Here is a 13,821-nt window from a genome sequence, read left to right on the forward strand (position 1 = left end):
AAACTAATTATTATAATAAAGATCAAACTAAAAGTTTATTATAAAATAATATTAAAATTATGAAAGATATGTCTATAAAAAAAATATGTAAAAATAAATCAATTTTATTAATTTTTATAATTTTATTTTGAGTATTTTTCATGACAAAATTGTAAGGAATTGCATAAAGAAAGACAATTACAAGGACAATCTTTTCTATTAATGGTATAAATTATCACTGTTCAATAGTAAAGTTAGGCCTATCATATTTTGACAGTTTTTTAATTCGATTGAAAATAGATTTCAGTGAGAATTAAGTAAATATGATTTTTCTATCATATACTTTTATGAGATAATGCGTACGCATAACAAGTTAAGTTTTTCTATCATTGGAATACAAAACTGTTAAAATTCTTCAATCTAATGTCACAAGATAAAGAGAGTTACGAAAATCCATTGCTTTCACATAATTTTAAGACTGTGTTGTATTGATCCGTATGAATTTTATTGCAATAAACCTATATACTACTTTCATTTCCTAGCAATTAACAAAAACAAGATTGCAAAGGTAGAAGTATCATCTTGATTTCTGGTTTGACATATCTACAATCCACGAACATTAACAACATACTGTTCATCTACTGAATGAAATAGGAGAAACGTTTGTTTGATTCTGTAAATGCTACATCACTGCAAACTGAAAGTCTTGAAGTTGACAATATTATCTCTGCATTTTGCAAGATGAAGCCATGAATGATAGGCAAAGGTAACCCTTTACTAAGACGTGTATTGGCATGCGGCAAGAAGACAGTTTCAATGAGCGTCCACACAACTGGCTGCAGTAGGAAATCATAACATACCCTTTATCAATGAGGCGTTATAAAATTAAATTTTCAGTCACTGTTATGCGTCATATACAACATAAAGGCACCTGAATGAGGTGCATCCGCAGGTTGCCAATTTTGCTCCATTTCAATGACATTTGAAAGTCATTCAATCTGATATCACCAACGAGGTTGTTTCCACTGATTTTGAGCGCACCTGTAGCTTGAATTACCTGTAGAAACAGGATGTAATGTAGCAATAATGGTCATCCTTGTAACGGATCAATATATTTATAAAAACAAACAAGGACCTCAGCAGCTGTTAGTCACAGGATTTGGTCATGAAGGGTGGTACTGCTTCAATGCCATTTTTAATTATGATGGTTAGAGGGAAAAGGAGAGAAAGGATTATGAATAATTTGCATCTGATGAAAATATGACTTGTTATGTAATGAGATGCAAAGAACTACTACCCATTTGTTTTTAATAATTCAGAATAACTAGTATATATGCTGATTGCAGCTCCATAGAGATCACTAATATCATAAGATTCCCCAAACATTGAGATTTCTAATATTATAACATAGTTTACTACTCAATCTTGGCTTTAATTATTTTTAAACTTACTATTCTTTAATTATGTGTCATCTGTCCACCAGTGGTTGAGTAGATAAATAGTATCTGGCTAAAATATATTCCGTGCACAGATACACAAAAACAAAGTAGTACCTTATTAGTGCTAATAAAGCTATCTAATATAAGACTTTAGTAATTCATTGAATAACAACCAGTTCCAAAATCACTACCAAGTTAAACTGGTTCAATAGTTGGTTCTTTAAACTCAGCCTTTCTTGATGCTAGCGAGGTATAGGAAACAAAAATGTTTGTATTTCTTACCAAATAGTCGTTATATTTGTAGTTGAATCAATAAAAAATATTGTTGTAGTTAAAAAGCAATCATTGATAGAAATCCTTTAAACTAGAATATTCATTAGTCTGACATACAGGGCAAACACTAATAGTTGCAGCCAAAAACATCCCAGCACTGTTGACTGACAAACCAATCCATTGGGCAGGAAGATTGATTAGCAAGATTCAAAGAGAAATGACAGCACTGTAACAAGGTTGCTATGGATTAGCTTCCTTTTATAGAAAAAAAAATATATAAAGGAGAACTGCTAAAAGTTGTACGATTAAGCTTTTAGAATAGAAAAATGACTCATCTAATAGCTTTCATTGTATGCTGAACTGATTTTAATACATAGCAGCCCACAGAACTTATCACGAAATAATATTTAGAGGCATCCAAGTAATATTTAGAATGGTGACGAATAAAAATACACAGATAAATTATGGCGATAAAGGTATTTAATTTAATGCTAATGATCTTACCAATGATATGCATGCCACCGGTATTACTTTGTCTTCTTCCAAAACATCAATTGTCATGTCTACAATTGTGTTGGCACCTGCTTTCTGATTTGATATCTCCACAACTGGAGGAGAAGATAAAGATACATTCAAGTTCATGTCATGATTTGGGTATTTCTTGTACAGCTGGGGAATAATAAATCTCCATCCTGCAGTGTTCAATAGAGATTGATCTGGTATTTGGTCTACGATCCAGTGCATAAATTTTGCCTGAAGAGTGTAAGCAGTTTCTTTGATGCCAATCCAATGATACAAAAAGAAGAACTTTTTAAGAAAATATGATTTAATATCACAAGCAAACATCTAAACTTACATCATAATATAAGGCTGATGCGGAGTAAAAACAGCCTCATCTAAAGTGATTCCTACCATTTTTGATGAATTTGTGCATAGTATTGGAAGTTTCAAGTTATCGTGGTAGAGGTCAAGAATAGGTAGGGAAGGATTTCTTTTTATAAATAACCCATTGGTTTCAAATCCAACAGATGAATCACTTAATAAAACATCATTCACAAAAGTTACATTCAGAGAAGTGTGGTCATCAACCGGGACTTCCTTTGGAAGACTTTCCAAATATGAGTCTAGTCTTGAAATCCCATTTGTAAGTTTCTTGGTGATGGCATTTTCAACTGCTGAACCAATTTTCTCTTCAAAGGCATCAACTACCCTGTTAGATATGAAGAAAAATTAAAAGTCAAAAAACCATAGAATAAATTTTTGCCAGTTAAAGTTGACAACGGAATGTGTGATTAGAGGATGAAACTAAATATGCTGGAAAACTTCAAATAACAATATTTCATAAAACATTAACTACAACAACAACATACTGTGTATATTCACCATATTATTTCACCAGGCTAACTGGAAAAATTTGGAAACTAAAAAAGGAGATGGAGATGGAGTGGGGAATGATCAGTGGGAAGAAGTCACAATTGTGAATTTTCTGTGCACAGTACCGTGGCATTTAATTAGAGGATTTCCAGGTAGTAGTATTAGTAGATTGTTGTGCTATGCACAATTTCATATTCACTAAGTTGGTAGAAGAATTGAAACTCCCTCATAGCAGAAAACCCCTCTTACTTTGTAAAAGTAGGGAATGGGCGTAAGCCATGATGCAAGGATGTACGCTGTGAGTCACACTAGAAAGTATGCAAATCCACCAAAACTTTTTCCTATTTAGACTTGGTGGAGCTGATGATGTGTTGGGTCTGAACTCATTAGAAGGTTTGGGCAAAAAATAAGAGCCATTTTGAAGACTTGACAGTGAAGATGAAGGTTGGTGGATAGGATGAAGTACTCATAGGATAACCTCTATTGACTAGGTCAGCAGCATCACTTATGTCTATGTAAATGTTCTACAAGACTAGGGACATAATTTTGAGATTGGTTTCAATTCCATAACTGAGCCTACTGGAGGTAAAGAAGAGATTTCCAACAGTTGTTGAAGAGGTTCTACACAAATTTGAGGATCTTTATGAAGCATCAGCAGGTTTGCTTCCTACTAGAATAGAAGCATTATCATGATACTCACCTCAAAGAAGAAACCACCATTCCAAATATTTAACCATTTAGGTATCCCCCGTTATCAAAAGTCAGAAACTTACTCGTTAAGGAAATGTTTGCAACAGGTTTAATCGAACATAATATTAACTCTTATTCAAACTCTACTATGTTAGTTAAGAAAAAGGATGAAGGACTAAGATTTTGTATGGACTACAAGGCTTTGAATAAACTCATAATAATCAGCAAGTTTCCGATCCTTGTTTCCCACCATGTTTTTCTTTCCGTATTCTTTTTTATTTTTTATTTTTTAATAAAATCTTCATGTATATACTGAAATTATGGAACCCAAACATTAATTTGGAAAAAGGGGCAGTTTTTTGAGTAAACGTTTTCAGTTTCCATGTCTTATTTTCGCTCTAATTACAAAATGCACCACATTTTGATTCAGTTTTCTGTTTTCAAAAAGAACATGAAAATAAAAAAAATAAAAATAAAAGTAAACATGCACTAAGGCATCTACGCTTAAAAGAGGAAGGATAAGCAGCTAGCAGCACAAGTTCTATAATGCTACAAAAGATATGTTCCTTTATGAGCTAGAATCTAACATGGATATTTCCGTACCCTTGATAAAGCCAAGATGCACCTCCATCCAATTTTATTGAAATATCTTTAACATTAGACCCGCAGTCCTTGAGTTTCAGCTTCAAAGACCCTTCCTGATTCTCCAAACCCAATGTAAGTCCAACTTCCATGCTTTTAACCTTTCCAGCAGTACCACTAATCAAATTCCTTTCTGATTACAGCCGTGAAGAACAGATAGGAACAGAAATAACAGTAAAAAAACATATCATTTTAAGTCCATGCAAACAAGAACAACCATATACCAATATAAGAATATAAACTTTTCATAAAATAAGTAAAGCAAGGGTACCACATAAATTCCATACTGCATGCCTTTGTACAGTTTATAATTAAACAGGTTAACATTGGTAGATACCGAAACACACAACAGAAAATGATAAAGTATCCTTCAAATCACAAGGCACACAGAAAATTAGTTATCAAGAATCCCATTTCCAACAAAACCCCTTTAAATTCCAAAGAACGAGCAACAAGTGAACCAAAGAACTCCCTTCTGCCCCCCTTAGAGAGACTATGTTTCAAATAAGAACTAACAACACAATTTTGGCACTTCACAAAACATAATTGCGCACATATATGCATTTAATTGTCAACAAATCAGAAACCATTATAGATATAACTTTCAATATAATTGTTATGAAAGCCAACAAACTTAACAGGACAATCTATAAGTTTACGACAGCATATAATAACTTTTAAAGGGCATTACAATTAAATTATCGCTATATATAAAGTTATAAACAAAAACAAAGGATCAATTTCTTACCTGAACTTCTGCTCTACCTCTGTCAGAGATCTCAACAGGCACAAGCCATGTGCTGTAAGAATAATACCAATTCATGCTCAAATCACAAGTAACCCCAGAAGCTGTAATGGAAATTCCAGTCTCCCCTGGCTTGACACTTGAGGAAGGAACATAGATATGATAAATTGTGATGTTGGAGAGCACCATGTAAACATTACCCACAACTGGGATTTTCGCAGTCTTTTCAATATTCGGCAACTGAAGTGGGACGAGTGAGGAAATTGCCTTATTCACCAGTAACTCCTTCACAAAGTCAAGGCCGTTTTGGGTAATCGACAGGGATATAAAAGCTTCGTTTTGGGGATGAAATTGAGCATACCCATGATTCAAGGAAGAGGCTAGTAGAAGCAGAACAAGGAAAGATGCCATTTTGATTCGTTTTCGAAAATTGGATTTGATCATCTGTTGCAAAGACAAAGATAACATAGGGAAAGTGGTACGAGGACAAATCTTCCAAGGACTCAGAACACACTGTTCATGGACTGAAAAGTCCGTTTTGCCCATTCTGATTTGGAGTTCATCAAATTGAAAATAAATAAATGCCGACAAATTCTAAAAGATATTATTTATTTATTTACATAAAAAAAAAAGTTTGGTATCATTTTCTAACCAAAAAACTAATTTCCAAGAACCTGATTATGTTCAAAATAGTTTAGAATTATTCTGAGCATTTGATATATATTATTATGTTTAAGAATTCAATTAAAAATGATTAATTAAACTAAAATAATTTTATGATAATCTGATTCTCACGATTCAAAATTTATATATATTACAAACATACTTCTTTTTAAGTCAAACTTGAGTTGTACTGAACTTGTCTATGATCATCACGTTAATTGTGTTTTCAATATAGTCTGATGCTATTATATCATCACTTTGAATTATGATTATTATATTTTAAACATTGGTTAGTTTCCTTATAAAAACTAATTTTATTTGGTTCTTGATTTGCAAGAAGTATCTTCCATGTTTGTGACATAAACACATAAACATAAAGGATTTGAATGGGATTAGCCTTTAATGTATACTCTTTTTTCACTAGTACATTTGCCCTGCTATACTTAGGAAGTAAACTTCATGAAAGGCTCCAAGAATAATACAAGTGATAATCACTTGTTTCCATGCTCAAATATATATAAAGAAACTATTGACAAAATGATTAGCTATTGCTAAAGGGGCTACACTATTTAAGATTCATGATTGATTTTTTTCTAGAGGGTCAACGTAGGGATTATCTTAGGTATGGTATTTATGATCGGTGCTGTCATTTTTTGCTTTCTGAGATCATCCCAACCTAATTTCATACACGTCAATCATGTGCCATTTACTTTTGCCACGTGTGGGAAATGATGGAGACATTTTTGGAGGCTTTTTTAACCTAATCATGTGCTTAAGATATTCAGAATCTTTCTATTAAACCAACACACATTGTTTTCTACGAAACAACATAATTGTTGAATCTTAATAATGGGCATTTTCATGTCTCGGTTATAATAAAATAACAACTCCTGTTCCGCAACTAATTGTGACTGCATTGATTTTTTACAACTAAATAATGGATGAAACTTTGGAAAACAAATATCAATCAGAGCAACCATCTCAATCCTGCACTTGTCATTATGTACAATGTACACATAAGATTATGGAATCAAGAATCTACAAGAGAGTCCAACCACTACATCTCAATATAGTACCAGAAACATAATATCAGAGTTTATTTTATTACAAGTTACACATTAGAAGCTTTCGAGGAGCTTAATGTAATCTCTGTCCTGCTTCCCGCTTGCTTTTGCTTTTGCTTAACATCCTTGCTAGCATTTCCCCAACCATCTTTCTTGCTTACCTGTGGAAGCATTAAAAATCTATATTTTTAGGAGATGGTAAAGATACACAAGCACCATTCTCAAGCATTCATATCATATCTTTGGTGATCATGACATTGTATTTAGAAAGGTTAATGAATCATTATTTTGTTTCTTGAAGTTGAAAGTCTAAAGTACTGCTATGTTAAACAAAATTTCAGTTTATTCATATATATATATATATATATATCTGTCAACTTATTTGTTTAGTGTCATTCTTATCTTTGTAAGGAAGGAACACAAATGAAAATTTCAGTTTATGCTTGGCTTGGATGGCATGAGAAATAATGAAAATTTCTGACCTTTGGCTGCTGCTCTTCATGGAATTGATAACTTGGCACTGTTTTCCGTCTTGAAACGGTTCTCCTTGCCTTGAAGTTGGCCTTTGCTGTGTGGGGTTTGAAGCTAACTTTTTCTTCTTCTGAATTGATTGAATAGTTATCAAAATGAAGGGGCACCTCATTTGATCCGCAGCTCTCCTTTTCTTCCCCAGCAGCATCTAAAAATCTTGTCATGATTGTGAATTTGTGATTACAATTAGAAGGTTCATATTGCTTCATGGCATGGCTTTCAACTGATGAAGTCTCTGGAAGGCGTGTTGCCATCCATCTCTCAAGCCAGCTCCAACTCATATTTGATTCCAAGCTGTTGTGTTTTGTTAATTTTCTCTTTGAACAAATCCTTAGCTGCAACAACCAGGATCAGTATTTTGCTGTCAGCCATGTTTGTCCTTTATCCACATTTGATTGTGTGTATTGTCAATGTAATAAGAAATCACTGATTATACGACTTTTAAGTTAATTGTTGTATAAGTCAAACAAACTTATAATACAAGGTTGCTTGTAATTGAATGATAATGTTAAATACACCAGTGCATGTGCTATTTAGTCTTTAGTGTTTACCTGTTGTGAGAAAGCATATGCCAGTGCTCTTTCTCTTCTGGTTGATGCCTCCATTCTACTCTGCATCCTCATTTTTGAAACATAACTACTTACAGTGCTGTCATCCCAGTCTTCCTGAAAATGCCTTGTGTTATTTTGCAGCTTAACAGAATTTTTATTGGTTTCAAAATATGGCCAATTCAATGGTCTAATAACACTCTTAGAAATGTTCCAACTATGTGTGATGTATGTAAAATGAACCAACCTTGCTTGCTTTAGCTGTAGCTCAAATTAACATAAAGGATGATTTATCATGTTAACATATCATCTTCGTTATTCCCTTTTATCAAGTTTTTGTTTTTGTTTTCTTTTCTGTAGAAGAAAAAAAAGGATATAATATTATATTAGCCACTCTTTTTGTTAGTCATCTGAAGTTTAAGTGGGGAAGATGTCTTAAAATGCTAATTTTCTCTAATTTCTTTGTCCTTTTCTTCTGAATTCATTCTCTCGAGCATCTTAGTTTTCATTTTCTCTTTTAACCAAAAACCAGGGGGGCTATCATTAGCTTGTGTTATACCTTTTGCTTTATTACTTGAGTTCTGGTCCTGCGCTGAATTCGGTGGCAAAGGCCCTTTTTTTCTCCTTCAACCGAGAAAACTTCAGTGGAGTTTGCAGTTTGGACTTCAACTGATGTGCCCATGGACTTTCTATCAGGACTTTCTGTTACTAAATTGAACTCCTCTTTTCCTGTTTCTGATCTGATTTCTCCACTTTGACGCCTCAACTGCAATGCATCATATTACTGATGTCAACATTATATGCTATGATCAATGAATAAACAAAGTATTAATCATGTGAATTTTTGCACAAACAACTGCTAAGGATATTTCCTTCGGTACAATTTTTGCATAGACTAAGATATTCTGTGTGAATAAGAAGATTGATATAAATAAACTTTGGTTAGTTTACCAGGAAGCCTCTAAATGCTGATTGAATAAGAATTGCTGCTTCTTCTTCAGTCAATGATTTGGAGTCTGAATTTGGCCTTTTCTGTGTTACATTCTCCACAGTTTCTTCACTATCGGTGTCTCCTTTATCATTCAAGTCTTCCAAAATGGACTGCGAAACCGTGACTTCAGTGCTCTTAACTGAAGCTGAATCATTCTCTGCAACGACTGAATTGAACTCATCGCCACACAAGTACGACCTAACAGATAACCATCTTCTATTTTCAGCACTACTGCGTTTCACCTGCTGGCATGTCATAATTCAAAGCTGGTTAATGAAATATACAGTGGACATTACTGTGACACTAGACCAATGAATGCTAACAACACTATTGGAATGTAAACTGAGCTAAAAGAATTGTAGTACCATGCTTTTCATACTATACATACAAGGTAAAATTAAAACAAGTAGTAAATAAAGAAGAAAGAAGTTAAAGAATGGAGCTTTGAGATACCCACTTTGGTTTCATGCGACCCATCAGAACGATTTTTGGAGAAGACACTTCTTACCAATTCCCCAGTGAACCCCATTGGAGTTTTGGAATTTCACAAGTGAAATGTGGATGACTGATATTAATATGGCAATGCAGAAAGGTGGAGTAGGGTGCATTATTAGGATTGGATAAAGTATAATAAGGAAAGTGACACATTCTTACTTGATGAAGAATATTAAGCATTAAATATGAATAAAGTTGGGTTATTTTAAAGGTTACACGAAACTGGTAGCTTTAATATGTAGGGAGAGATCACATGTTAACCAGAAATAGATTGATGATGATGATCTGTGTGCAGGGATTGCAGAGCTGTAAGGGTACCTTATAAGTGAGAAAATAATAGAAGGTGGAAAAGTTAAAGAAGGATAAAAGGGTATGGATTTGAGTGCATGTTGTATATACTTTTGGCACATGGCTTGCAGATGGTAGGCTTTTATAAAGCTTACTTGTTACTGGGGTAATGTCTATTATTCCTTTCTGGTTACTACTTCTTCTGTCCTTAGCCTCCTATTTAGTATTTATATTTTATTTTCTTTTCGTTTTCTTACTTTAGTTTTATGCCACTGCCTTTGGGAACAGGTTAGGAAGCCTATCATTTCTTTTCTTTTTTCCATGGATTCTTCACTGTCAAATTTCTACTGCTTTGGCACGTGTGCTATGTTTCTTTGTTTTTGGATGAACTTGCTATGTGGTATAAAAATGTAAATCTCTTTTAATAAATTAGTTTTATAAAAGTCAAGTAAATTTAAAATTTATTTATGATGAAGGAGAAAGTGTAAAATGATAGTATAAGTGAAGGGAAGTAGTTAAAGATTAGCCATCATATGTGCATGGTAATTAGAGAATCATGGATTGCTCAATAAAAAGGAAAAGGGTACTTAGAAAACCCTACTTTTCCTTCTCTTACTCTACCAAAAATAGATATAATTTCTTTGGTGGAGCTTTTGGGAAATTGTGGGAATTTAAATAATAAATATTTAAACGATGATTAAATGTTTATGTCTTTTTATTATAATTATTAAATATTCTATTAATATATATAGTTTTTATTATGACAATAAGTAATATAGAAATTTACTTTACTTTTTTTAGTTTATTTAAACAATATCTTCTTTTTTTTACTTTTTTTTACTTTTTTTTTCTACTTCCTACTTTTCATAATCTAATACAATTAGACTCTGAAATATTTGATTGTTTAAATAAATAAAGAGTTGCTTCCCGTGATGGTATCACTTTCTTTCGTGTGTTTTGTTGTCCAATATTTTATTTTACTAAATAATAGTAAAACAATACAACAACATTTTTATAATGAAAAAAAAAATAGTGATTTCGTTATATGCTTAATATAGTTTTTTTTTTTAATAAAAATTACACGCTAGCGATTACTATGGAATATGCTTAAATATAATTTTGTCTTTAAAAGATCGATAAATTTTATATTTGATTTTCAATGTTTTTATATTTATTTCTAAAAAAATTAATTTGTGTTTGATATTTTCTAATTATTTATATTAACATGGTATGTCACCATATAGTAAAAAAACATATTAATTATTATAAAAATAAAAAATTAAGGATTAATTTTTAAAAAGTATTTCAAAAATTAGTTTAAAAATAAACATAATGGTAGAAAGAAATGTAAATAAATATTTTGCGAGAACTAAATACGAATTTCAATAATCAAAAGTGAAGAAGAAATTTATTTGGTAATTGTTAGTTTACAATTTTTAGAGACAAAAACATATTTAAACATTTGTTATATGATTATTTTCTCGTAAGATTCTAATACATGATTGATTTGTGAAGTTCACAATAACATATTTAATCAAATTACAAACTTATCCTTCATTTTACACTTAATGACATGAACGAATCAAGTTTAAGTTTTATAAATTAGCATTGGTGTATATAATAATAATAATAATAATAATAATAATAATAATAATAATAATAATAATAATAAATAAATAAAGATCGATTTAGTAAGTTGCAATTGTGATTAATTGAATCGTTTTTTTGCTTAAAATTCTTCTACTATGTTTTTTTCTTCTTATTTTTAATTTAATTTTTATATGGAAATATTTATTAAATCTCCCATTAATAAACTTAAAGTAAAAAAAAAACTTCAAGAGTACATTTACTGAACATTGTAAGTAATAAGAAGACGTGAAGGATATAAATTATAGGCTAATCCAAGTAGTTTAGGGAGATACAATCTCATAAAACAACATTTTGATTAATTAAAAATGATCAAGAGAAATTATAAACAAAGAGGTGATGAAATTAATCTAGTTAATATAATTTAATTGAACAGATTGAAGATAGTGCATGAGTTATTATAAACTTTCTCACATGCTTTGAATTCTTACTAATAAAAAATTCAAAATTATTTCCCTATAACTTGGAAGTGGTAAAGAAGACTCAATAAGAGGAGTAAACAAAACCCACACAAAAGACAAAATTAGGATTTCAAACACAAATTCCTTGTAGAATTCAACAATTGCATTGGTTTGGTGTTGCAAAGCACCCAAGACAAACTACAACTCAGTCTTCATTGATACCTCCATTTCCAAAGAAGACAAAGTTGAAGTAAAATGCAACTTACAAGAAACAATCTGCAACAAAACAAAAGCACCAATAAAGGATGAAGCTTTTGGATCTTTCAGTTGAAGCATAGTTGTGAATTATATTTATTTATTAAAAATTTATATAAAAAAATTATTCTAAATTATTTACAGATTTTTATCATTACTTATGAATTTTTAATATAAATAAATGTATTTTTTCAAAAAAATTATTATTTTTCTATAAAAATATATTCATATTCTTCTAATAAAAAATATATAGCAATTCATAATTTTAGTGAATTAAAAATCTTGCATTAATTAAAAATAAATAGTATATTTAAATTTATTATGTTAAAGCTTTGAATTAAAAGGATTTTTAATTTATTTAGATAATTTTATTTATAAGTCATCAATGGTGTTTAATACATGTATATCTACCCTTAAAGAAAACATATAGAACTTAGCTATGTGAAAGTGTATGTGTCTACCCTATAAGGTATTAAAAAATATCAATAAAAATACAATTTTTTGGGCAAATAATTCATAAATTTATTGACACATATGTTCGAAATGATTACTTCTGAACACATGCATGTGGGCAACACATTAATTGGTGAACCCTTCAATATGTTGTGTCATTCCATTTTGGAAGGGTTATGGTTGGAATTAATATTACTATATTTAGATATTTAATTGAGAAATATTAAAGTTGTGATGAACATGAACATGTGCACTCCACTAAAGAGCGTGGACTTTGTGCTTCTTTTTCCTTTCAGGGTTGGATGCCGTAGCTAGTGCCAAGGACCAACATCACGTAACGTGATTAAGTGCTTTAAACAAGTTTATTTTTCTTATAAAGTTATTTCTTTTTGCTTTTTTTATATTTTTTTGTAAGTTTAAGAAAAATATTTGTCAAAAAAATGTATGATATGTGGTAGCAGAAGTAGTTCACCAGAAAATTCTTAGAGAGAATGTGAATTTTTCTCTAGCTATTTTGTGTTTGGTTATATATATATTTTCCCAATCATCTTTCATTTTGACTTTTTATATCTTTCGTACAAGCTTGTCTTAGCTTATAAATAATGTTTGTTAAAAATAATAAAAACAAAATCCCACAAATATGAATGAAGATTAATTAATATTATTTCATACTACATTTATACAAAGTTAATGAAGCATTTTCCTTTTTGAGTTCATAATATTTTCAAACTTGTCCATTCGTTTTACATAGTAAATGAAAAATAAAGGTTGATTTCATAGAAACACCATCCCGAAAACTAACAAGTGGTCCTGGTGTGCTTGCGTCAAGTACAAAGATAATTTAAGGATATGGTCTTAGTGTACTGGCCTTCACGGAATGGTGTATAAATCTACATACCCCTAGGTTTATACTCTTTTCCTTCAAAATTCCATGATTTTGTTGATGTATGGACGCATCCAGTCCTTTGAGATATGTGGTTTTTGTACGGTAATGGATAAATTTGATCCAATAATTACAGAAATAGGCAAATTTGGGAAAAATTACACATATGGGGAAGTCGTGCTACCCCCTAACGACTTCAAAAAGAGAAGTCGTGCCACCATTGCACGACTTCACACTGTTCATATGAACAGTGATGAAGTCGTGCTACCTAAAAACGACTTCATGCTGTTGTAATCGATTACGCTGGAGCTGTAATCGATTANCAAAAGCTAAAGTCGTGCCACCCCTGCACGACTTCAGCTTTGTAGACCAAAACCAGTGTGGTAATCGATTACTTGGACCTTGTAATCGATTACCTGCACTCTGATTTGTGTAATTTGCTTGGTAATAGCTTACCAGT

The 13,821-nt window shown here is 31.3% G+C and overlaps 2 protein-coding genes across 4 annotated transcripts; both read right to left on the minus strand.

Moving 5' to 3' along the window:
• Positions 1-422: 422 nt before the first annotated feature.
• Positions 423-5,675, minus strand: LOC106763092 (putative BPI/LBP family protein At1g04970). Its single transcript, XM_014647269.2, is given in 7 exon segments — positions 423-815; positions 911-1,036; positions 2,196-2,444; positions 2,548-2,573; positions 2,576-2,901; positions 4,359-4,498; positions 5,146-5,675. Coding segments are annotated over 7 exon segments (1,530 nt in total). The 5' UTR covers positions 5,611-5,675; the 3' UTR covers positions 423-617.
• Positions 5,676-6,740: 1,065 nt separating this feature from the next.
• Positions 6,741-9,681, minus strand: LOC106764318 (protein IQ-DOMAIN 1). 3 transcript variants are annotated; one of them, XM_014648595.2, is made up of 6 exons: positions 9,397-9,669; positions 8,900-9,184; positions 8,508-8,714; positions 7,952-8,065; positions 7,352-7,735; positions 6,741-7,030 (listed from the first exon to the last, which is right to left on the minus strand). In XM_014648595.2, the coding sequence occupies exons 1-6, from the start codon at positions 9,466-9,468 to the stop codon at positions 6,917-6,919; spliced, it is 1,176 nt and encodes a 391-aa protein (XP_014504081.1). In that variant the 5' UTR covers positions 9,469-9,669; the 3' UTR covers positions 6,741-6,916. The 3 variants fall into 3 exon arrangements, with proteins under 3 accessions (XP_014504081.1, XP_014504082.1, XP_022637672.1); XM_014648596.2 differs by having other exon boundaries at positions 8,900-9,181; positions 9,397-9,668; XM_022781951.1 differs by lacking the exon at positions 6,741-7,030 and adding an exon at positions 7,051-7,158 and having other exon boundaries at positions 7,258-7,735; positions 9,397-9,681.
• Positions 9,682-13,821: the final 4,140 nt, after the last annotated feature.

The sequence above is a fragment of the Vigna radiata genome, chromosome 6, assembly GCF_000741045.1.
Source record: "Vigna radiata var. radiata cultivar VC1973A chromosome 6, Vradiata_ver6, whole genome shotgun sequence".
NCBI lineage: Eukaryota > Viridiplantae > Streptophyta > Magnoliopsida > Fabales > Fabaceae > Vigna > Vigna radiata.